At 44.8% G+C, this 26,192-nt stretch overlaps 1 protein-coding gene across 1 annotated transcript; it reads right to left on the bottom strand.

The window, feature by feature from the left end:
• Positions 1-2: 2 nt before the first annotated feature.
• LOC105278810 (sodium leak channel non-selective protein) lies at positions 3-26,192 on the bottom strand. The gene is made up of 53 exons (XM_020031471.2): positions 25,695-26,192; positions 25,414-25,560; positions 25,160-25,309; positions 24,870-25,028; positions 24,611-24,758; positions 24,305-24,538; positions 24,068-24,241; positions 23,809-23,956; positions 21,465-21,613; positions 21,042-21,152; positions 20,340-20,450; positions 18,859-18,998; positions 18,245-18,715; positions 17,990-18,116; positions 17,550-17,692; positions 17,363-17,472; positions 17,093-17,280; positions 16,677-16,953; positions 16,437-16,590; positions 16,223-16,351; positions 15,831-16,107; positions 15,568-15,733; positions 15,273-15,456; positions 15,014-15,206; positions 14,748-14,907; positions 13,268-13,401; positions 12,996-13,181; positions 12,441-12,664; positions 12,062-12,336; positions 11,420-11,667; positions 10,755-11,141; positions 10,443-10,634; positions 10,221-10,358; positions 9,941-10,147; positions 9,659-9,855; positions 9,473-9,583; positions 9,198-9,371; positions 8,951-9,130; positions 8,608-8,860; positions 7,412-7,579; positions 7,131-7,339; positions 6,819-6,939; positions 6,554-6,687; positions 6,278-6,443; positions 5,157-5,351; positions 4,847-5,064; positions 4,453-4,676; positions 4,030-4,166; positions 3,775-3,911; positions 3,471-3,621; positions 3,234-3,368; positions 2,972-3,146; positions 3-1,523 (listed from the first exon to the last, which is right to left on the bottom strand). The coding sequence occupies exons 2-53, from the start codon at positions 25,491-25,493 to the stop codon at positions 1,327-1,329; spliced, it is 9,456 nt and encodes a 3,151-aa protein (XP_019887030.2). The 5' UTR covers positions 25,494-25,560; positions 25,695-26,192; the 3' UTR covers positions 3-1,326.

Here is a 26,192-nt window from a genome sequence, read left to right as displayed (position 1 = left end):
ACGAATAATGATATCTAACAACATTTATTTGCTCTATAAGAGAACACATTGGCACATGACCAGCAACAATCATCAATATTCATTTACATTGATATAAACGTAAAACGGCTCACGTGGAAGCGATCACTTCGCTTTCCTGCATCTGCAAATATATATATATATGTATATATCTATAACATACCGATCCATTGTGCGTGTGCGTACTATTGCTCTAATATCGACTGCGTTTTGCTAAAGGCTCGTCTCACAAAAATTTCGACGCGTTCGCGTTACCGGAATTTATACACGACAGTCATGTAAATGCACTGCTCATGCAGCCCCAATGTGCATGATAACGTGTGTACCGCCGGCCGGCTCGTCTTATTATTACAAAACGAGCTCTGGCACGGCTCTATCTAGCTAGACTAGCCCCCTCGACTACACGATCCGGCTCTTATTAAAGCGACACCCATAACAGCGTTACAGCTAACTCGTAACAGAGTAATTGTTAATGTAACATCAACGACCGCGCATGCTAAAACTCTCGTCAATATCAAATGAATAAATCGCGTAAATCTAGTATACGGTACAGGCCGTATTCTCAGGACGTATTCTCGTTACACGGAAGAAAGAATCGACGATGCGCGACGAGGGGAGCTTCGCCCCGGCGGGCGAAGCCGGGCCCTCGTCGCGTCGCGACGCGTACGTATCTGTGGCGTGAGTCGCGTCCCGCGCTCCAATTGTGTATACTCACCAACTGTACTTTAACTAGAAGCACCACCGGGAGGTCTCTACGTTGCCCTACCGTGACGACCGCGACGCGGCCTCGCGTTATACAAAAGTCACTACGATTACGTCCAACTACCGATTACGAGTTGTAACAACGAGATGACGTTCAATGACCCGATCGCGCCGGTGAGTGAGTGAATGAACGCGAGTTCTCCAGCAACTGTGCGTCTCTCGGAGCAAGCTGCTGAAAGAATTCCTCCGAGAACTGGAGTTCTCGACGATGAACCATGGCGATTCGTTCGATGGCAGTGCTACGTTGATCCGATTCTCTTTTTTTGTCTACGTGAAATGTCGCGGTTCCGTGATGCCGATCATCATAGAATTCTCTCTTCCGATACTAGGAATTCGACTGTTCCGACGCGTCGATGCTCCTGGAGCTCAGGCTCGGTAATTAACATTATATTAGGCACGTATCACATTCCCCTCCCCTTTTCTCTGCCACGCACAGAGTCCTTAGGCTGAGAGTTCGTTCCTTCAGCAGGAGCGATCCTTCGCGATTGCCCCTGCGATCATGATCGTTCAGTCCCGTCGTCATCGACGGTTCACCACAGATTTATTTTAGACCTCGTCCTCGCTGGACTCGCTGCTGTAAGCCAGCTGCTCCTTCCACCACTCGCGCACCTCCAGCATCACGCTCGAGACCTTGGGCGCGGCTGTCTTAATGTGAACATTCAACGCCTCCCGCTGCTGCTGCCTGATCTGCTCCGTGTTCTCCGTCTTCAGCTGAGACAGATTATTCACCATCTTCACCATCGCTGAAAGATATTGATCAACGTTCGAGTGCATTGTGATTAAATATATTTATATAAATTATAATATCGTATTTGTATTCATAAAATAATATTCAAATATATTATATTAGGGGTGTGATTTAGTTTAGAGGGTTCTTTTTGCTCAAAAACGCATGTATTTAAATATGATAATGAATGAATACCTTAATCAAAATATTTTCCTTCCTTTTCTATAACTTTTTCCCATCTTTCTGGCAAAAGATGGATTCCACCACGATAAAATCACTCTTCTTTTCAGTTGATCCATTCGTCGACGAATTTTCGCACTTCTTCCAAATTATGAAAGTGTGTATCCTCTAAAGCGTGTTGCATCGATCGGAACAAATAATAATCGCATGGAGCAATGTCCGGAGAATACGCGGGGTGCGGTAAGACTTCCCATTCAAGCTCTAATAGTGTTTCTTTCACTGATAACGCAACGTGAGGTCGAGCGTTGTCACGAAGAAGAATCACTTTCCGTCGTTTACTCGCAATTGGTGGTCGTTTTTCGTCCAATGCTTGCTTCAACTTGTACAATTGGTGTCGATAACGATCAGCCGTGACAGTCTCATGCGGATTTAACAGCTCATAGTACACTATCCCACCAAATACAGAGCATTACTTTTCAACCGTGAATATTGCGTCTCGGAGTGGATGTTGATGGTTCGCCTGGATCCACCCATGATTTTCTGCGTTTCGGATTATCAAAATAGATCCACTTTTCATCCCCAGTAATAATCCGGGACAAAAGACTCTTCTTTTTTGCCTGGCGATCAACGAAATGCAAATGTTCAACCGGTTCGCAATGGCACTTTCCGATAATTGATGTCGAACCCATTTCCCTTCTTTCTGAATTTTTCCCATTTCATGTAAATGTTGTACGAGCAACATTTAATGCTCTGGCAAGTTCTGAAGTGGATTCTGTTGGATTTTCGTGCAATAATGCTTGCAAATCTGCATTTTCAAGCTTTCTTGGTTGTCCCGAGCGTTCTTTGTCCTTCGCATCAGTATGACCACTTTTAAAGCGTCTAAACCAGTATTCACACGTCTTAATTGATGGGGCAGAATCACCATAAGTTTCCACAAGAATTCTATAACCGTCAGCCGCAGTTTTGTTTTGATTAAAAAACAAAAGCAACGCATGTCGAAAATGCTGTTTCGGAAGTTGCATTTTTACGATGATATAAACACGACTGTTATTGCGTCTATTGCTATAATGCTACTAAATGTCATGGATAATGTCAAGACTGTAAGAAACAACAGTTATCGGAAACAGCTATTGGAACAAACTGACACTACAGCCATCTGTTGCAAAACCCTCAAAACTAAATCACACTCCTAATATTTTATATCTTTGTTTTTAAAAAATATCAGATATGATAAAAGTCGCGCGAAACGACTCAGAACTACGGCAGATCGCGTCATCGACTTACGCGGCGGTCTGCTGTTCCTCTTTTTCGACACCGCGATCTTATCCTTCTCGGTCCGGACGGATGCCGGGTCCGACAATGTTGGGGCCAGATACTTCCTTCCCGAGGCACTGCCTATGCTGTCCGATCGCGGTAACACCACCGGCTTCTTCGGTCTGTGTTTCGGGACCTCGACATCCTGATTTTTTCGCAGCAAGAATAATTTAAATATCACATTGTTGTTACAGATAATTTCTTTAAAGACAAAACATAGTCTGAGATGTACCTTCGTCTCGGTTTCCTCTACACGAGCAACGGTAACTTCTTTGCCTTTCTCATCCTTACTCTTCTCCTGATCTTGGAGCGGCAGAGCCGCATTATTCGTGGCGCGGAGCCCGGCGATGAGACTGTTCTGCTGCTTCTGTTAAGAAAAGGAGAGAACGAGCATTATTATTATTAATTTCTTTGTTATGTATAATACATTTATGCAACGTCAAATCAATCCATTCACAGCGTCATTTACAGCACGTATTTTCTTCAAGCAACCCTGCAGCCAGGTTCTAATCGTTTGCTTCGCCACTTCCTCCTCGATTATGTACTCGAACTCTTCCCGCGCGAGCAGCTCCTCTAACTGGAGGGCTTTCCTTATGTCCACTGAACGGTACGACAACATGCTGAAAAATTCAATTCGCGGATACTTTGTGCGCAACGAAAATATTCTGTTACACGGATTAGAAGATATAAAACATTTGAGATAAAAAAACTTACGAAACTAGACATCGAACTCTATAAAACAGATGTTCAATGCAGTTTTTGTAAAAACTCACTTGATGACATCGTGGAAGGTAACGTCCTCGCCGTTGTGCAGTCGCTCCAGTTCGTAGCACATGTACTTGAAGAGCAGGCGATCCTTTTGCGGATCGGTCTCTAATCTACCCTTCAACAACCGCAAGATAAACTTCACCTGAAATGAGCAACAAAAGTTACTCACTTCTTAGAGATTATTTATTATTTTAATATTAGAGGAATATTAGAGATTATTTTTTTTAAGCCGAAGATGCTAGTTCGAGACAAGGCCGTACCCGCTTCACAGGTATGACACCCTTCTGATGGTTGTCGACAACGTTCCACGTGTTTTGGAAGTTTCTTATGTCGGCGTACGACAATAACGCGTCTTCTTCATTTGAATAGAACAGGGAGAAGTTCTCCATGATAATAGCTGGTCGGGAAGAAGATAACGTTTCACTGATTAGACAATTATTTAATTCAGATAATTAATTTAATTATTTTAACATAAATAAAGAAGTACTTGACAAGAAATTGGAACGTTACCAATGGAACGTTTATCGTTAATCGAAGTGATATCACAGGGGCAGGGCAAGAGAGAAGCAATTGCGTGATCTTTTTTCTTGGACAATTATAAAGTTATAACTTATATTTTCATGTTACGCTACTTTAGCGCGACGTCTCTCGCGCGCGCGAGAGACGGTGCATCGCATACGTACCCACTAAGAGATTCAGAACGATGTAAGTGATGATGACGTAAAAGGTACAGAAATAAATGAGAGAAGCGTGGAAGTTGCCGCAGTCCGTCTCCCAGTAATTGTCCGCCGGCGTGCAATACGGCGGCTGTATCATGCAGTCGTGCATTATCTTATTCCAATCCTCGCCGGTCACTATGCGAAAGAGCATCGCCACGCCGGTGACCGGTGACCCGAAATTAGCGCGCCTGCATTGGTAAAGAGATCATTTCCGACAGGCGTCAAGCGGACGAAGAGAGAAAAATTGCGGGGTGAAAGGGGAAAACTTGGTGTGACGTCTCTCACGGGATTTCGATTACAAATCGATCGGCTCCCGCCAATCTCGCGGCTAAGGGAGGGCTCGCGTCCTCTTTCTCACCTTCCGATGCCTTCCCCGTACTTGACGGTGCCGAAGATTATGGTGCCGGCCAGCGCGTAAAAGAACACGAGGAGGAACATGCCGAATATGATGAAGAAGCTCTTGCAGACGGACACGCCGACCGTCAGCATCAGCATCTTCAGGGTGGTGTGCTTGCCGGTAATGGTGAAGAACCTGAGGATCACCACCATGAACCCGATCACGTAGGACAGATCATTCTGAAAGCAGCAGCAGCACGGATGAGCCGACCGGCTCCAGGTGGAACGCGACGAAAGGGAGACCGATCATCGGATACCAAGGACGAGCGTACCTGCATCGTGCAGTGTATGATGATCCAGATCACGCCGACGACTGTGACGAGCAAATCATATCTGTTTCTTCTGGACTGCCAATAGCCACGTGGCGTGAAAGCAATGTTTTTCATGATCACTTCCACGAGGAAGACCAGTGTCAGAATCGTGGACACCGTGGCCAGAGCTTCCGTGTGTTTCTCCTCGAGTCTCCACTTGGGACGAGCAAGATTAAAGGGGGGAAAGCCAGGGCGGAGAAACAGAGATTAGACGCGTGCAAAATAACGACTCACTTTTACCACGGTCTAATGGCAAGGAACAAATGATTCAGGGTAACAGTCCCCGAAAGCCGCGGGCGAGAGACGCGATTTCCCTAAACTAAGAAAAACTAAGCGGTGAAACTTTTTTCTCGACATCTCATACTCTCGATCAGACGCTACTCTGTCTTTTCGTGATGCCTGTTGCATCACTTGTCTTGTCCTAGCAGGCTCTACTAGCAATTTATCTATTAATAAATTCGTAAAGAATTTGATAAGACTTTTCCTACTTTTTCTAAGCTCGCGTTTAGTTTACCGAATCCTGATCGTGCAGTTAAATGATCATTTAACGGTAATTCTTAAACTCTCGGTAACTAAATTATTACCAGTGAATAACTCGCTTAAGGGGATGCTGGAGTTGCTAGTGAACTATTTTTTCACTATAGCGATGGTAATTGCAGTTTCGAAAATTCTCTTTATTGCTTGTGCAGAATAAAAAATCCTTTTCCACAAATGAAGTATAGATAGAAAGAAAGCCCGCTCTACAGGACTTTATATTCAAAATGGAAAAAAGTTAGAAAAGACAAATGCAAGTTTTTAACTTTTTTCCATTTTGAATATAACGTCCTGTAGAGCGGGCTTTCTTTCTATCTATACTTCATTTGTGGAAAAGGATTTTTTATTCTGCACAAGCAATAAAGAGAATTTTCGAAACTGCAATTACCATCGCTATAGTGAAAAAATAGTTCACTAGCAACTCCAGCATCCCCTTAAAAATCAATCTAGACATGCGGAGATAAAACTGGAATAATAATGAGAGCCTGATCGGCCTCGAAAGATATATTATTGATGAGAATTTGACGGCTGCTTTGTTTTCAACTCACAGAGACGCAGAGGAGGGCACTATTAACGAGCACCATGACAGCGATGAATCGCTTGAAATAAATGTTCTGCGTGATGTCGTAGATGAAAGCGCGGAACTTCTTGCCGTCCGGCCGCGGCGGCAAGTGCAGCGGTTGGGCAATCTTCAGACGCTTCTTCAAGTCGCACCTGCGCTCCAACAACAAATACGCATCTGTAGATCGACCTGAGATCGACACCGATCATCGCGCATAAGCATTGATCAATCACCGACCGATATTCCATCGGAATCTGCTCACCATCGTCTCTGATCGACCGTAAGCAGAGCAGTGCCCTTGTTCTCAGAGTAATTCGCGATCACGACGCCCACGAACAATGTCAAGCCGATCATGCAACCAAGGAAAATGTAGACGTGTATGTAGATCGCGTGAACCTGAAAAAGAAGAGGCACACGATAGAGAGAGACAGCGCGAGAAACGGTCACGCATTCTCAGGCGACGAGATTACGCAATTATGGTATACGTTGACCGTCTGTATTGAAGTATCGAAAAGGTGATGACTCACAGGACCAAGAGCTTTAATAAGGACATCCCGCACGTCGAGCCAGCCTTTGAAAGAGAGCACTTCAAACAGAGCCATCATCGCATCGCCAATATTATCAAAGTTAAATCTCTTAGGATTAGCCCTGAAACGCGTCGCAGTGTTACAAGAAAATCGAGATGTGAGTTAGGTTTCAGATCAGTGCGCATCATCTTGCATTGTGAATCGTTCGCGACGAAACGCGCGATTGTGTCGCGCTTCGAATGAGAGAGAAAAAAGAGAGAGAGAGACTCCCAGAGTCTCAGTCGGGTCTCAGTTAAACTGATTCACGCTCACCAGACGCGCGGCACCAGTATGGACGGATAGCTCTCGTTCTTCCCCGGGCGCAGCTTCATCTTCGTCACGAACACCCGTCGCATGAACACGCCGACGCACTCCTCGCGCTTCAGGATCGTCGGGTCGTTGCATCGCGCTAGCCGGCCGCCGTACAGCTGTACGCCGTAGCTTGCAAATATGAACATCAGCAGGATCAATAGCGTTGATACCTAAACGAAGTCATGGACCGTCATGGATTTGTCGAGTTGTCGGCATCGTAGGATTCGAGGAGCACGATTTACCAGCAAGATCTCCTTGAAGCCTCTGCAAAGCTCGTAGACGACTTTTCTCATGTGCGGCACGAGGGTGAAGATCCTCAGGGGCCTGACGCACCGTAGTATCATGAGCAGCTGCGCTCCGGAGTTCGGCGGCACGCTCTTCGGCATCCAACATAAAAACACGAGGCTCACCTGCAAAATATTGATCGAATTATTATTATTATTATTATTGTTGTATATAACTACCCAGTAAGCAAAATGTGTGCAATCTGCCAGCAGATTGGCAACAGATTACTGCAGAAGTTGATAGCAAATTGGCATCCGTTATGTCCGCATTAGGATAGTGATCTGCCAGCAGAGCCTGCTAACAGACTCTGACGGCAGATTGGCGGCAGAAACCGAGCAGGATCTGTTAACATTTGACGGCAGATTGACGGCAGAAACCGAACGGAATCTCCAGCTTTTGGCCATTCATATTTACGATATATTAAAGCATGTGTTTACTTTTAACACACTTTAAATTGTTAAAAGAACGCATTTGTTTGTTTGTTAAATTAAAGTACATTTGGCTTGATGTGTCTTTCTGACAGTTCGTTGCATAATCTCTCTCTTATTGTTAATTTATTTTAATCTGAAGTCCGAATTTTGCTTTCGAACTTCAGATTGCTTGTGGCGTGCGTGAACTACATGGACGTTGTCCATGGGAGCCTCTGTGCCGCAAGTGCAAACATTTTCAGAAAAATTAATATTAGCCGTGTAAATTTGAATACTGTCAAAAGCTGCAGATCCTGTTCGGTTTCTGCTGCCAATCTGCCGTTAGATTCCGCGCGCGCAGATCTTGCTCGGTTTCTGCTGCCAATCTGCCGTTAGATTCCGCGTGCGCAAATCTTGCTCGGTTTCTGTCGACAATCTGACTTCAAGCATGTTTGCAGATTCTGCTCGGTTTCTGCCGCCAATCTGTTCTTAGATTTTGTGAGCAAGCTCTGTTACATTTCTGGCACCAATTTGTTGAATTAATCGTTAATAACAACTTCTGTATCAAATTTGTTGTCTTTTGGCTGGCAATAGTTGATAGCAGATAGTTAGCATCATCTGCTTTCGGCAGACTTGGCTATCTGGGTACATTGTGTCCGAGTTATTTATTTTATTGAAATTAAATGAAATAGAGTTGCAATAAATAGTTCGATAAGATGAATCTTGATCTTATCTTAATTATGTACAATGTAAATGAAGACGTCCAACACGGAGGCGACGTCCTTAATGTAGGCCTTGGGCGTGAAGAACAAGCCGTCCGCCAGGATCTTGAGCGCCAGCTCGATGCTCATGCAGATGACGAAGCAGTACTCGGTGATCTGCAACGCCGGCACCTCCATCACGCGGTATCGCGGCGTCTCGAACATCATCGAGATGCACGACAGCGTGGTGATGAATATCATCACCCAGTCGAGATAGGTCACCAGGCCGAGGAAATTGCTGAAGAAAAGAGGAAAAAAATCGTCATCTAGTCACCGTCAATTTCTGATCGGTGTAACGAGACGAGCTTTCAAGTCTGGCGATGCTTACTGCAGGCTCTTGTACTGCACCTTCCTTTCCTTGCCGGTCAGGGGATCCTTCAGCCGTGCGTCGTACCTCGCGTACACGAACAGCTGGCAGTATTTGCGAAATTTACTCTCGCGCGGTACCGCGAACAACGGCGTGTCGAAGAACGGATGGTTTTCTCGCAGATCATCCTCCCGCTGATTCCTGGTGGAGACGTCAAAGAAGACGTTAAAGCATGGAGAGGACAGAAATTATGGTGCGTCTCTAATACCTCCGCATTTCCGCCTGTTGCCGCTTAGCTTGCAGCAGCTTGATGTCCAAGTCCTGCGGTCTGCTGCGCGACGAGCTAACTCTGTTCATCCCGCCTATGTCGCCGTTTTCCATCAGGTGCTCGTACGTCTGCTTCAGCTTGATAGACCCGCTTCGAACGCTCCTTCTGATCGATCTGGTTTTAATCAAGGGAAATTTAATTCAGGAAGGAATTGTAATGAGATGTAAAAAAATTTGTTTTTAAAATTGTAAAAGCTTCGAGATTAAATATTTTACTTTTTTGGATCGATGCGAAGCTGCTTGGCGCTGCTGATGGTACCCTGCGGCTTTAAAAGTACCGGGATCATAGCAGAATCCCCTAGGAGAAGCCTCTGATTGTTGGAATCACTGAAAATTCGAGAGGCTTAGACGCAATACTTGAAGAAACGGTATTAAGATTAAATAATGTGTCGTCCTGCTTACTTTATAATATACATGACGGCCGCTTTCTTTAGATTGGTGACGACACTTCTTACTTTTGGCGGATTGTTCAGAATTTTCACCGGACGTTGCTTCCTGTACACCATTTTCGAATCAAACGTCTCGTTGGTTCTCTTCGTGCCCTCGTTCTCCTCGTCCTCTACCTCAAGCACGAACTGTCGCATAAAGCTTTCGCGCACCTTGGGAAAAATAAATTAATTATTTAATAAAATTAATAATATAATAATTAAATTAATATTGATTAATTGCTGCGAGTGTGCCTACCTTCGGCAAGTTGAAGTCCGACGGCACCTTGTGCAGACATGTCATTTGCGGGCTATCCGGGAATGTTTCGAAGATCCTCAGTCGGAACGGCAGGCTCTCCTTTATCTCGGCGCTCTGCTCACGGAACTTTAACTGCTTCAGCTTCTTGATGTCCTCGTCCAACTCGAGATTGTCCAGGATCACGGCGACGAACAAGCTCAACACAATCTGGAATCAAGAATAATTATTATTCATGCAATATAATAATAATAATAATTATTATTATTATATGAATAATTACCAGCGTGACGAAGAGGTGATACAAAATGAAATATACTGCGACCAGGGGTGCCACCGTCTCGTGCGTACGTAGCATGGTCTCGTCCATCACGTCGACCCAGGCTTCTTGCGTGAGGATTTGGAACATCGACATGAACGCCTGGACATTTTTCGATACTTTAGATACTTTCGCTGCGAATCAAGACGAGCGCATCGCAAGACGATTCCGAGGCAAGCGGCTTACCTCGGGGAACGTCTCAAACTTGGTGAAGTCGCAGAGGAAGCAGAAGAGCTGCATGGAAATGCTGGAGGATATCACCAACAGGCACATGGTGAAGATAATGAGGCTGCCGAGCTTCTTGCCGGGACCGAAGATCTTGTAGACGAAGTCCTCCAGCATCGGCGACGCTTTGATGAGCCGCACGACTCTGAGAACCTTTTCACAAGTAAAAATATTAGATATTAAAATAAATTATTTATAACTTATAAATTAAATTAAGAAATTTATATTTAATATTAACATATTTAATTTATAAATTTCTAATAAAATAGAAACCTGGAAGTAGGTGAACACGGAGAGATAGCAGAACGGCATAATGTGTATGGTCGTGCCGATGGCGAGCAGCAGCTCGAACTTGTGGATTGAATGCTTGAAGTAGTTGCGGAAGCCTAGGCACCATATCTTGAAGAAGGTCTCCAGGTCGAGGAATATCGTGAACGCGATCTCGGCATAGTAATAGCTGTCGTATGTGTGCCTCGGTTTCTCGTCGTGCTTGAAGCTCATCGTTGCGGTGGTAATGCCGTTCGCCAGGATCGCGATCATCACCACCGAGCGGAACTGCGGCGATTTCAGGATGGCCTGGCAGACTGGGGAGGTCAGACCGCCGTGCTTGTTCTCGTCCAACGTCACCAGCTTCCAACTGCTGTCGTCCCCGGTCAATATCTGCGACGATTGAATAATAATAAAAAACGATTGAGTAATAATTGAATTTAATAATTTAATTTCTATAAAATAAAGTATTCCGTTAAATTGTGCACAATATTTCTAAAATTCTGTAAATTGTAATTTTATTATTATTATTATTAAAATTTTAACAAAGTAAAATTATTTAATTTTGATAATAAATATTTTAATTATTCGTTTATATGTAAATAAATTTTATGGATATTTATAAGGCTATTTCTTTGAAAATTTCTTGAGGAAGATTACAGATAGCCGACCTGCGACGCCGAACTGTTGCTGATGTGGCCCCTGACGCCCCACATTTGCTGGAACTGCACGCGAATCTCGTTGAAGGTCTCCGTGATGACGGCGATGAAGACGTTCTTCACCAACCACGCGAGGAAGAATATCATCGTGCTGAAGTAGAGAACCGCGCGCCACGCCGGTAGACTGTCGATCGCGCGATACATGATGAAGACCCATCCTTCTTGCGAGGCCGCTTGGTACACGGTGAAGATGCTGGTGGCTGCAAAGTTCAAGGAAGTTAGAGGATCCAAACAATTCTGGATAAACTTGTATCGCAATACTAATCTACATTCTTCGCGTGAGAGATCAAGCTCCCAAATTTCGATTTCACGTTAGAAGAAACATTTAAGCGGAAAGTTGCGTTGGAGAAATTATAATTTCACAGCATCGATGTAGCCGTTACATTGTATAATTATTAGGTACTGCACAGAGAGGCAGAACTGCAAAGTAAAATTTGCATAAAATTTGCAAAAGCACGTGTTTGATGAAGCTTTCGACAAATTGATCGCTCTCGCAGAATTTCCGCGAAGACGATACGAAAGTAACGGGCTGTCGAGTGTTCATTCAGGGTACAGGAACGACACACAAACAATAGTATTAGCATTAACTACTACCAAACTCGTCAAATCCATTGAAGCCTATGATATACTTGGTCAACTCCAGCTTCATGCAGACCATTCCCTCGGGACATTGATATCCCGATTCTGGATCGGTGGAGCAGAACGTATCGGGGATAGCCAGGCTATTGATCGTGATGTAATTCGGCTCGGTTGTGTTCAGCACGCAGTGATTCTTCAGCTCGCCGAAGAACTGCACGCCCAGAAGACCGTAGAGGGACATGAAGAAGAGGAAGAAGAGCGTCACGTTGTAGATCTGTTGGCTCGAGCGCCTAAACGGGCGAATTAAAATGATTAAATGAATTAATATAATAAATAAGTTGAATGATATTAATTACGCAAGTTTGCCAAATCGATACAATTGCAATTCTCTCACTTGAAAATCTGATTGATCCTGGCCTTGGGCATCGAGAACTTGAGGAAGACTCGGAGGAAGCGTATCATGATCAGCGGCCGCGGCGCCCGCATGATCGAGGCGTAGCTAAACTTTATGAGGAAGCCCAACATTTCAAACATCTGCAGGATCACAGAGAGCCAGAGGAAGATCACCATGCTCGCGTCGAATTGGCACCAGTGATCCTTCAAGTACGACTTGTCCCTCTGCAATTTATTCTTTCACATTAATTTCGTTTTGTATTGATAAATGCAAGGCGGCGCAAATCACGAGAAGATTTTCTCTGCTCTGTATAGGAATATCAGTTTATAGAATTTCATTTTGAAAGAATTAAATTTCTTTCAACAGATTTTAATTATCTTGAATTCTCTTCAATCTTCAGTCATTTAATATCGATTTTGTTCAAGAGATAAATTTTACCTTTAATATTTCTTTAATTTTGAAGAATTAAATTTGTCTTTCAAGAGATTTTAATTATCCTGAATCTCTTCTCTTCAGTCGTCTGACATTGATTCTGCTCAAAAGATAAATTTTTACCTTTAATATTCCCCGTATGTGCATCTTGGCAATCATTTCAGCGGTGAACAGAAACGTGACTATCAGATCGCAAGTGAAGGTAACGTATTGGAGGGACGGCACTTTCTCAAAAGTTTTCGGAGTGTTCAGGCAGACGGAAGCCAGGGAGACTAGAGCGCAGAGTCGCATCAATCTCCTGACCCACAACTGAAAGCACAAGCAATGTTTCAGGAAGCAGCTGATGAAAGGGAAACGATTGTGCAATAATTCCGTTCTCTGACGCTGTTGTTCACCTTGTTCACCCATTCTATGTCAGCGCTCTCATTGAGGGACTCCTCCGGACCGTAATCGGCCAGGACGGGTTCCCCCTTGAGGCTCTGTTTCCGCCCCAACATCATAATAGGGATTATATTCGCAATGGTGAGGCCTGGAAGAAAAGGAAAGAACTTTTATCACAAAATATATATCATTTGGCGTGTGTCGCGAAAAAGCTCTGGATGGCTAATGGAGAGAGAGAAAAATTCAGATCTTATATAATAATATTAATAATCTTTTGTTAACATTTAATATACATAAAAATATTACACAAAATGGCATTTTACTGAATCACATACTGCACACAACGCATATTATTCTTCTAACAGTAAAGCACAAATTACTCTTTCGATTATTCGCTCGAAAAGAATAATGCAAACCAATGGTTTCTCATTAAAAGAACGATAATCAGGGAGGAATCCGAACCACGAGCAGATCTTTTCCGAGGACGTCGTTTACGAGGAGGGACATATTGCTTGCACACATCAATTCAAAGATTTACCTTTCTTTTAGCCGTTCACGGAATGACGTATGCTGCCTTTACGGCAATTTCTATAGACTACATCTCGGTATAAAGCAACGGTAAAAGCTCAACGTGTAATAAACATCTCAGAAGTAATAACAAGCTGGCGACGTCGTGGCGAACATGCTGCGGCCGTGTCGCCAGCGGTCCAGCACGGCCGAAAGCTCGCGGGCGCGCGAGCATGAGCAGTGCCGGGCTCTCCCAACGAGCCCTCCCGAGAAAATCAATATTTCACTATTCTTGAGCGCGCGAGATCCTCGAAACTGGCACGATCAGCTACTCGAGTATTTATCTAAAAAATATTCTCGAATCATTTTCGATATTCTCGCCGCTGCTCGCATTATTGATAAATTGTCTGCAACAGAAATACATTTTCGACGTACAGCTCGATGCGTCAATCAGAACCAACAGGGCTAATAATAATAATTGTTCTACCTAAAATGCTTGCTTTATTTATTCAATTAAATTTAATTTATTGAATAAAAGACTGCTCGATCGCTAAAATTAATTAAACACTAAAAAATACATGAAACATGTTTTAAATCTCTTTTATTCGTACAGGAGCTCCTTAGTAAACTTATTCTTAGTGAACGTACCTCTCGTTAATAACTTAACAATTAACAAAAATCTATAATCATTTGTTTAGTCTTGTACTTTTTCTTACATATATATATATATATAACATATCTCAACTAATCTTTGTAACGCGGCAGTATAAATTTCTTTCTTTTCGTCTCACTCGCAGTTATGCGATACAACTCTCGAGTTATGGGGCGACCTCATCGTCCGATTAACGGTTAATAATTACACGTCGAATCAGATCTCAGATCGGAGATTTTTTCACGCGGTCTTGTCCGCGGCAGCCATCAATTTCGAAAACTCGGAGTCCGCCCGGGAAAGGAGGGCGGCCGGCGCGTCGAACTCGACGATCCTGCCGTCGCTCATGACGAGGATGCGATTGCACGTGACGACCGTCTGTAGCCGATGAGCGATCATCAGCACGGTACAGTCCGCGAACTCGTTCTGCAGGGTGTTGTGCACCGTCGCCTCGGTCTCCGGGTCGACCGACGCCGTCGCCTCGTCCAGAATCAGCACCTGAAAAAGCGAGAGATACGTTTGCAATCTGTTTTTGTTTCCGCTTTGTCGCGAGAGAAATTCCACGTGAAATGCGGAAATGGAGAGGTGAGGCCGGAAGTATTACCTTGGCGCTGTGCAACAGGGCCCGCGCCAAGCAGAGAAGCTGCCTCTCGCCGACGCTCAGGTTGTTGCCGCCGAATCCGACGGAAGCGTCGAGCGTCCCCGGCATGAGCGACACCTTGTCCTTCATCTGGGTCTTCTCGAGCGCGCTCCAAATGCGCTCGTCCGCGTGTCGCTGGAAGGGATCCAAATTCGATCTGAAAGAAAGTTCGATCAGCTGGAGAAAATTCAGAGACGAGTCGGAGACTGATATCTCGGTTTACCTTATAGTCCCGCTGAACAGAATTGGATCCTGAGGGATGATCGAGAGCCTGCTTCTCAGTGCGTCCAGCGCCAGCTTCGAGACGTCGATACCGTCGACCTTGATGACGCCCTCGCAAATCTCGACCAGCCGGAACAGAGCCACCACCAGGGAGCTCTTGCCGGACCCCGTGCGACCGACGATCCCTAAAAGTCATTTCTCACGGTTGATCTCGCGTGGAAAAAAGTAGCTTGTTCTAAATCTCTTTCGACAAGAAGAAGAACGATGATATATAATCGATACAATTGGCATTTTACCTATTTTCTCTCCGGCTTTTACGCTAAACGAGACGTCGCTCAGCACGAGCGGCAGCTCCTCCCTGTACCTCATCCGAACATTTTTAAATTCGATTTTCCCTCGAGAAGGCCAGTCATCGGTTGGCTTGACATCGACCGCTTTGCTCGCGCCCTCCCTTTGCAGAGTCTAAGTCAGAAATAAATAGTACAAGATCAAGAGACACCGATCAAGTATCGATAATAATTATTGCAGAATTATCGATTGGCAGAGGCAAGTTGCCGACCTTGAGATAGTAGCTGATCCTCTCGACGCTTATGAAGCGCACCTCCGTCTCGGACATCAGCCTGACCGTGTACTGGAAGACGCCAGTCATTTGCGTGGAGTACGCCATCGCGAGGCCGGCGAAGGCTGGCGATATCTCGCCCTTGAACGAGATCACGAGCAGCGCGGTTATGCAGGACGAGGCGATGACCAAGCTGTCCAGCCTCACCGCGGACCACCTCATCGCCGCTTGGCACAGGTACTGGCACAGGTTACTCGTGTTGAACAACTCCTCAAACCTGACGAGCAGAGAAAGAATCGAGCGAACAATTCAATCGTTTTTCCTCCGATTTCTTTTTATTATATCAAAAATTAATATCTTCTTTATTTATTGTTACCGCTAACGATTATTACCTATACAGGAAGTTCTTCTCCTTCTGGAACGCGTGGATCGTGCTCAGGCCCTGGATCGTCGTTGTGACGAAGCTGAGGACGGGCGACCGCGAGACGCTCTCCATTCTCTTCAAGTCCCTCATGCCTATCCTGAAAAGGCGATCGATCGATTGCTCTCCCCCTCCATTGGAGCTCCATTCCTCCTCGCGAATAAAAAACGAGACATGATGCTTACCTGAACAGCTTGCTCACGAAGAAGAAGAGCGCGCCGAACAGCAGCAACGGTACGACAAACCATGGCAATACGCCGCAGATAAAGAAAATGGCGAAGCTACAAGTAAAAATATTTTGCACCATGTTCTCTATCGATATCGGCAAGTAATTGTCAACTGCAAATCAAAAGACATTAATCAAATTAAATGATCAAACTATATATGTATCTAGAATCGATCGCTGATCGATCGCAGCCACTCACTCTCGTCGACGTCGCGGCTGAAGACGTTTTGTATCCTGCCGCTCGGCGTGTTCTCGAAGAACTTCAACGGCGAGCCGATAATCTTGCGGAGGAACGCGTTGTGCAGCGCGGTCGACGCTCTTATCGTGGCGAACATGATGACCAGGCCACGAATCAGGCTCGTCACCAGGATGCCCGCGATGCACGCGGCGTATATGCTCTGGTAGTACGAAAAGTCGGGATTGGCGTTTATGTCCTCCGTGTACACGGTCTCGTTGCTATCCGGCACAGTGATGTTCTGAGCAGTAAAATTGAGTCAAATTGACACGGCTGCGACATAGCGATATAATTTAGTATAATTTTTAATTTTAATTTTAATTTTTAATTTAATTTAATTTTAAATTAAATTTTAAATAAGTAAATCACGTGCTACTCACGCCGCCACCAGCTTTGATCCACACGGCGAGCCACCAAGTACTGAACGCGGAGCTGCCGACGTTCAAGAAGAACGTCAGGAAGACGAGGATCGCGACGAGGTAGCCGCCGGTGGCTTGGATGTACGTGTGATAGGTGTACGACTTCACGGCTCCAGTCTCGGTCTTCTCCTCCACTGTTAGAGTCGCTCCTGAGTTGAAGGCAAAGACGAGCATTAGAAATGTTCAAAGTCGGTATTACATGGCTGTGCGCGTATATACATTTGTACATACCTTTGTACTTTTCGTTTCCATGATCGCCTTGATCCCCAGCCTCGGCCTTGTGCGACTCCAAATCATCAGTATTGACGATGCTTCTTCGCGTCACTCCGGGAGACTTTTCTCTGCGCAGAAAAGCAAACTCAGCTCAGTTGGTTTGATAGTAGACATAGTAAGCGTTCTGCTTGGATAGAAAACGTACAGTGACAAATTGTCCTCGACGACGGTGCCGTTCTTTATCATCGACGCGTACTCTCTATCGAGCCGCATGAGATCTTCGTGAGCCCCATGCTCCACGATCTTGCCCTCGCTCATCATATATATCTCATCGCAACGCTTCAAGAACTGCAATAAACGAGCTTGGAATACTTGATAGAAAATTTTGAAAATAATTTCTCAAATTAAACAGAATCAACAGAATGTTAATTTTAATGTTAAAGAGTGTTAATGTCAAAATTCAAAGTACCAACCAACTTCTAATCTATATTTAATAATTCTAATAATTTAAGAATTTAACAATTCTAATCTATATATAACAAATAAATATTTCTAAATCTTTTTAATATAATTCTCCAGAGAACATGGTGAGAAAGGGTGCAAATTATAAACATATAATCACGTCGAAATTGATTAAATACGCACTTGGATGTTGTGCGTGACGAAGAGGACGGACTTGTTCCTGAGAGCTTCGAGGATCAGTTTCTCGAATATATACGAGCCGACGTACGCGTCCACTGCGCTCAAGGGATCGTCAAGGAAGTAGATATCGCTAAAACAAAGGCCACAAATTTATGAAAGCCGGGTCCACCACATTTAACCAACAATATCTATAAATCATCACATCTACACAAATCTAAACAAATCTAACTAAAATGCGAGTGTTAATTATGCACGTACCGGTTCGCATAGTACGCTCGTGCGAGCGCAATTCTCTGCTTCTGCCCGCCGGACAGATTGACCCCCCTCTCGCCGATCTCGGTGTCGTCGCCGCCCGGCAGCATGTTGAGGTCGTCCTTCAGGTTGCAGATGGTGATCGTGTGGTAGTAACGCTTAGCGTCTATCTCTTCGCCGAAGAGGATATTTTCCTTGAAGGTGCCGTTGACGATCCACGCTTGTTGGCTGACGTACGCGCACGTGCCCTCCCTGAGGATGTGGCCCTTCGTCATCCGCAGCTGGCCGAGAGCGGCCAGCAGCAGGCTGGACTTGCCGCTACCCACGTGGCCGCAGATGCCGACCAGCTTGCCTTTCGGCGCCCCGAAGTGGATGTCGCTGAGGACCTCGACGTACTTCGCCTCCTGGAGCGACTCAGGTTGATTCAGGGTTTCCAATTCCGCTGCGTTGTCCGCGCGCTCCGGCGTGGGTTTTTTCCTACGACATAAAGCCCAGAAAATGTTATTGTTAATATAATATAAAAAAAATATTATTATTAATTACATAATTCTTATCAACGTGTAATTTTGTATTATCAAATAATGAACATCATTTTGCGAATAGAGAGAGAGAGGCCTCACTTCTTTTTGTTGCTGATCGACGCGTCGGTTTGAAGCTTGACGCTGTCGCAGACGAAAGTGCCATTAGCGATAGCGACCGCTTGCGATCTCACGATCGGCTTCGACGCCTGACAACTTTCCTCGTCCAGCAGCAACACGCTCTGCAGAAATATCATTTTGTTAATCCTGGCCGGTCTGATCCTCTTGTCGGAAATCTAGCGAGAAATGTCAAGCGATCGTACAAGCGAGTGCAAAAAAGCAGAGAAACGTCGATGATCGAGAGAGCGGAAATACAACTTGAGGAGTTATATTTCTCGGAAAACTGAAAACTGAAAGTGTAGAGCATGTACAGTCACGGATAATAATATATTAATATTATGCAATAAATATATTAACAAATATGCTAATTATGTACTTTAACGGACCCAGCCCCGATGACCTTGACCTTGACCTTGACATATGTTGTCAAGGTCACCCTCCTGAGTGACCTTGAAGAGGTTTTAGTTGTCTCTCGTTGTTTATTAAAAAGTTATTAACAAAAGAAGTTTAATAATTTTGCACGAATTTTCAGCTGTCCACGCGAAGCAAGGACTTGAGTTTGACATATATTACAAAAGTCACCTTTCCGAATAACCCGCACTAGGTTTCACCCTTCGCTCGTTGTTTGTTAAAAAGTTATTAACAAAAATGTTTAATGAATAAAGCATAATTTTACGATACCATATACGTTTACGAAAGAGTATATTTGATGGAATTTTAGCTTTAAATCAGAAATAGGTTTGGGTTAGGTTAGGTTAGGTTAAGTTAAAGCAGAGAATACTTTGTACTTATATTAAAAGAAACTATTCTATATATTAACAATTCACTGCTTTAAATGACTTTCCTTTCTTCGTTCATATACATATTCGTCGTTTATATCTTTCAATATTCAATATTCTTTCAAAATAACTACTATATTTTCGAAATTTCTTTTGTTAATAACTTTTTCATAAACAACGATCGACGACTAAAACCTAGTGCGGATTATTCGGAAAGGTAACCTTTGTAACATATGTCAGTATCATGTTCTTGCTTCACGTGGACAGCTAAAAATTCGTGCGAAATCATTAAACTTTCTTTGTTTATAACTTTTTAACAAACAACGAGCGACGGCTAAAACCTCTTCAAGGTCACTCAGAAGGGTGACCTTGACAACATATGTCAAGGTCAAGGTCATCGGGGCTGGGTCCGTTAAAGTACATAATTGCCATAAATATATTAGAAATATATTAAACAACGTTAGAGTGTGAGGTACAGGTGTGAGCAAAGCGAAACGATCACCGTGTAACGCTGTGTATGTATTATACATGGGACAAGCAGAGCGGTATGTTAGCAGAGTGTAAGCCAACTCTCGATCGCACAGATCGAGGAGTCGATGTTCATTCCGAGGGAGAACGTTTACGTAATGTAATGATGTTAATCGATCGCGCATTCCCACTATAGATATAGACAATGATAAGAACCTTTATTCTGCCAAAAGTTATCTTTACTGCGGTGATATTAACTAAGGCCACTTGCAAAAACATGAAAGATGTACGAATTTGCGCATTGAGCACCGATACGAAGGGAAACACCTGAAAAGTAATGCAGTACAGAATTAAAACAACCGTGTCGGCCGTGTTAAAACGAGCGTGCACTTGTTACGGAGTGTATCACGCGTGTCAAAGAGCGGAGCGGGAACACGATATCTCGGTAATATTATATGCACACGCAACACGGGCACCGCCAACCCGCGACTGTATCAGGGCAATAGAATACTTGGCATGCAGTGTTCGTCCATCCCGCCCCCGTTTACTTGAGTGTTGCTCGAGTATCTCGAAGAAGCTTCTGTGCTTTTTTTTAATACATTAAAACAACATTTATACCGTGCACGTATTATTACAGGAATAGTGCCCGTGCTTCTTCTTTTATTTAATTTATTTATTCTTCGTCCAATCTCTTTGCGAAGATCACTTAATTTTGCAACAACCAGATGCATTCAACAGGCTCTAGTCGAACGAGAATTCTGGCATACTTCGAGTTTGATTAATCTGATTTTAGTGCGCGAACGATAACGCGAGATCAAGTTCGTCGAACACGAGTACTGGCTTCCCAATAATACGGTACGAGTATTCCGACCCATCAAGCTGTACAATCAAGTTAATTAAAAAAAAAATCCTGGACACCTTGAATCTTCTAAGAGCTATGAGGGCGCTCATAAAGTACCGCGTGGTATCCTTAAGTGACGTAAGTGCCAGTCTAAGCAAATTGCCGAATAACGTGGTCATGGGAAATGCCTGCAACGTTCAACAGTCCATTAAGTGCGGTGTGTACCTTGCGTACGCCGGAATTTACGGGGGGGGGGGGGGGGAATTATCTACATCGTCTCTAAGGGGCTTGCTAACATCTACGATTGAAAACTGAAGGAAAAATACCAGCATATCCTCCTCGGACGAATCAATCGTCCCGTCAAATCGCTTACCTATACTTGCGTTACCGCGATTTCTCCTGATACATAAAATTGAAATAAAGTTTGTCAAAAAATATGCACACTTTCGAGAGAGTGCCTGAGACGTGTGTTGACCTTGATATCTTGGATTCTTTTGTACCTGTGCGGCGGTGAGGCCACTGCCGGACGCGAGGTGCGCGAGAAACGTGATGATGGCCGATATCACAGGTACGGCGGGTGTCAGGGAAATGCTGAGGCTCTGAAAGTACGCGGTCTTGTGAAGCCAGCGTTCCTCCTTCTTGCGTGTAGCTGCAAAAATATACATTATCGAGTGATTTTTATCGCTACGGGCGCAAACAGTCGCTCAAAACATGTTTGTATTAAATCGAGATCAATGATGTTACGCTAGGATACGCGATTGCACCGGCAACCTTGTTTTTATCATTTCCATTTCATGTTTAATTAAATTTATAAGTATTAGGAGTGTGATTTAGTTTTGAGGGTTTTGCAACAGATGGCTGTAGTGTCAGTTTGTTCCAATAGCTGTTTCCGATAACTGTTGTTTCTTACAGTCTTGACATTATCCATGACATTTAGTAGCATTATAGCAATAGACGCAATAACAGTCGTGTTTATATCATCGTAAAAATGCAACTTCCGAAACAGCATTTTCGACATGCGTTGCTTTTGTTTTTTAATCAAAACAAAACTGCGGCTGACGGTTATAGAATTCTTGTGGAAACTTATGGTGATTCTGCCCCATCAATTAAGACGTGTGAATACTGGTTTAGACGCTTTAAAAGTGCTGATACTGATGCGAAGGACAAAGAACGCTCGGGACAACCAAGAAAGCTTGAAAATGCAGATTTGCAAGCATTATTGCACGAAAATCCAACAGAATCCACTTCAGAACTTGCCAGAGCATTAAATGTTGCTCGTACAACATTTACATGAAATGGGAAAAATTCAGAAAGAAGGGAAATGGGGGTCGACGTCAATTATCGGAAAGTGCCATTGCGGACCGGTTGAACATTTGCATTTCGTTGATCGCCAGGCAAAAAAAGAAGAGTCTTTTGTCTCGGATTGTTACTGGGGATGAAAAGTGGATCTATTTTGATAATCCGAAACGCAGAAAATCATGGGTGGATCCAGGCGAACCATCAACATCCACTCCGAGACGCAATATTCACGGTTGAAAAGTAATGCTCTGTATTTGGTGGGATAGTGTACTATGAGCTGTTAAATCCGCATGAGACTGTCACGGCTGATCGTTATCGACACCAATTGTACAAGTTGAAGCAAGCATTGGACCAAAAACGACCACCAATTGCGAGTAAACGACGGAAAGTGATTCTTCTTCGTGACAACGCTCGACCTGACGTTGCGTTATCAGTGAAACAAACACTATTAGAGCTCGAATGGGAAGTCTTACCGCACCCCGCGTATTCTCCGGACATTGCTCCATGCGATTATTATTTGTTCCGGTGGATGCAACACGCTTTAGAGGATACACACTTTCATCATTTCGAAGAAGCGCGAAAATTCGTCGACGAATGGATCAACTCAAAAGAAGAGTCATTTTATCGTCGTGGAATCCATCTCTTGCCAGAGCATTAAATGTTGATCGTACGACAGTTACCAAACATTTACATGAAATGGGAAAAATTCAGAAAGAAGGGAAATGGGGTCGACGTCAATTATCGGAAAGTGCCATTGCGGACCGGTTGAACATTTGCATTTCGTTGATCGCCAGGCAAAAAAAGAAGAGTCTTTTGTCTCGGATTGTTACTGGGGATGAAAAGTGGATCTATTTTGATAATCCGAAACGCAGAAAATCATGGGTGGATCCAGGCGAACCATCAACATCCACTCCGAGACGCAATATTCACGGTTGAAAAGTAATGCTCTGTATTTGGTGGGATAGTGTACTATGAGCTGTTAAATCCGCATGAGACTGTCACGGCTGATCGTTATCGACACCAATTGTACAAGTTGAAGCAAGCATTGGACCAAAAACGACCACCAATTGCGAATAAACGACGGAAAGTGATTCTTCTTCGTGACAACGCTCGACCTGACGTTGCGTTATCAGTGAAACAAACACTATAGAGCTTGAATGGGAAGTCTTACCGCACCCCGCGTATTCTCCGGACATTGCTCCATGCGATTATTTGTTCCGGTGGATGCAACACGCTTTAGAGGATACACACTTTCATAATTTGGAAGAAGCGCGAAAATTCGTCGACGAATGGATCAACTCAAAAGAAGAGTCATTTTATCGTCGTGGAATCCATCTCTTGCCAGAAAGATGGGAAAAAGTTATAGAAAACGAAGGAAAATATTTTGATTGAGGTATTCATTCATTATCATATTTAAATACATGCGTTTTCGAGCAAAAAACACCCTCAAAACTAAATCACACCCCTAATACAATGGAAAAATTGCTACGACATGAAAGAGGGTAGTCCGAGTTACTTGATTTCTCGAACGTTTTATTCTCTCACCGAGAAGTTTCTGGCTGAAGTACTTCTCCCAGGAGTACATCTTGATCAACTTTATGCCTTCTAGGATCTCACTCATGAGTCGCACGCGCGCATCGGTGATAGTCACGGATTTCGAGCGGAAGTAACCGGTCGCACGCGAGATAAGATACTGCAAACGTTGGCGGATTATTATTATCTCGTACGTCTTGTTCGCCGCCCAAGTAATTTGCGCGTGTAATGTGCGCGCAATGACGGGCAGAAAAGCGTGAAGGTCGCTTACCTGGCACGGATAGAACGAGAGGAACGCTATCATGCCTACCAGGGCGATCGGACTGAACAGCCACAGTACGTAAATTACGCCGCAAGTTATGACTATCGGGCCGCTGATGATCATCGGCCCGTAGATGATCACGTCAAAGAGCCTCTGGCTGTCGTTGCAGAACAAATTGATCACCTAAAAACGCAAATCGAACACATTGTCCGCGTATCGAGAAAGCGATTTGAACATTCGTCTCACCTCTCCCGTGCTCTTGCTGCCGAGGCTGTTCAGCCTGACGATCTTCTTGTACAGGAGAGCCGTGCACGCCGACTTGAGCCGCAAGCCAGTCTTGTAGTTCATGTTCCACGTCCACGTGAAGAAGAACGCGCGCAGCGAGTCGCACAGGGTCAGCAGCAGCACCCACTTGATGCCGTCCCAGAAGCTCTCGTCCGGCGCCTCGACGTGTTCCAGTATCTTCCTCATCAGTATCGTCTAAGAAAATTAAAATTCTATTATTGTCAAAAGATTCAATCTCCGACGACTGATCATCGTTGATGATCTTACGGGGCTGATGAATCCGAAGATGAGCGAGCAGCTGAGCAGGAAGCACGACACGAAGACGCGCGTCCGCACGAATCGCCACGCGACCATGGAGAAGGACGCCGCGCTGGGACCGTTTCTGCTTAGCTCCTCTTGCCACAGCACGTCGAGCCTGAGGGAGTAGATGGAAAGGCAAGTCATCAGTCACTCGTACCTCACACGAGGGATGATTTATCCACGCTGGAACGGCATCCAAGAGGCCATGACTTAGCATTGGGCTTACCTGAGTGCGTTGTACTCGCAGGTATCGTACACCGAGATGTCCGGCAGGTCTCCGAACGTGAGGCCCTTCTTGTACGCCTTCCATAAGTACTGCGTCATCCACGTTATGTACACGTAAGAAAATAATCCGGCGCTATCCGCCGACGCGTTGTTCCTCTTCCTGCGAAAACGGTTCTTTCCGTCATTAAAGTCATTGACTTCTGTCAGAAGTAATGCGTTTGTAAAATAAATATTAAGACAAATTGTTGTTTCTGAGATGCTGATCTTGGAGCGTTCAATCACGGTACGTACTGGTTGTGATACCGTACGGGTATCAGATTGCTTAAAGCTTGATTGTACTTCTTCATCCCGGACCTGGGAATGTACTCTCTGACCTGCCTCGCCGTGCTTCCGCTTGCCTTCGGCAGCAGAGAGTGCTGCTGCCTGTCAGGCTCCAGGGATCTAACGGGCAATAAAAAAAATCTCTTTAAATTGATGCGGAGAAGCGTTTCATTGATTCTTTCTCTTCTCGTGAGAAGAAACCAAGACAAATAGCGTCTTCATACCGTTCTTCATGATTCTGCTGAGCCTTGCCCTCGAGCCTTGGCTTGGTGTCGCCGTCATTGCCTTCCGTCGCCTGTCCCATCCTCCCAGGCCACTGCTTTTCGCTGCTTGCTGCTCAATGGCATCAATGGTACTCAGAGAGACTGAAACTTGACGTCGCGCGAATTAGTCGAGATTACATCGAGGCCGATAAAGAGGTGATAAAGACGTAATCGTCCTGAGGTATCGCGATAAAGCGGCACCGGTAAAGATAGTGCCCGCGACTGATGAAACAATAAACTACCTTCCGCAGCGACAGACGCATATATACTCAGGCACGATGATACATCCTTGATACAACCGCAACACGCACAGCACTATTGAAAACCGACTTCTATTTTTACGATGCTCAGAACTCTCCGTCTGACGCACTCGACGTGACGAGAATGAGGAAGGCAGCGGATATCACGTCGCTCTCGCACGTACTCGCTCGTTCCGCAGCGAGCGATGGTCCAACGAGCGCGTCGTCGCGAGGCACTGCCGTGCGGCCGCGAGCGACCGCGACTACCTCGGCGCGGTGCTGATAAGAGCGACGCTTAATCTCCCGGCGCCGGTTAACGCGGGGCGAGGCGCGTGCTTTTGAATTACCGCTCGCCGCGCGCGCGGCGTCCGTCGGCTCGCCGCGAGACGCCGAAACGTCACGCGCAAAAACGTCCCCCGGTGACGTACATGCACGCTCGCTGGCGAGGGAAAGCGCGATTGGCGATGACGCTCATCGCCCTCGTTCACGTCGGAGGACGAG

Source organism: Ooceraea biroi, chromosome 12 (genome assembly GCF_003672135.1).
Source record: "Ooceraea biroi isolate clonal line C1 chromosome 12, Obir_v5.4, whole genome shotgun sequence".
Taxonomy (NCBI): domain Eukaryota; kingdom Metazoa; phylum Arthropoda; class Insecta; order Hymenoptera; family Formicidae; genus Ooceraea; species Ooceraea biroi.
Note: the sequence above shows the minus strand (reverse complement) of the source record. Positions and strands in the feature narration are given on the sequence as shown.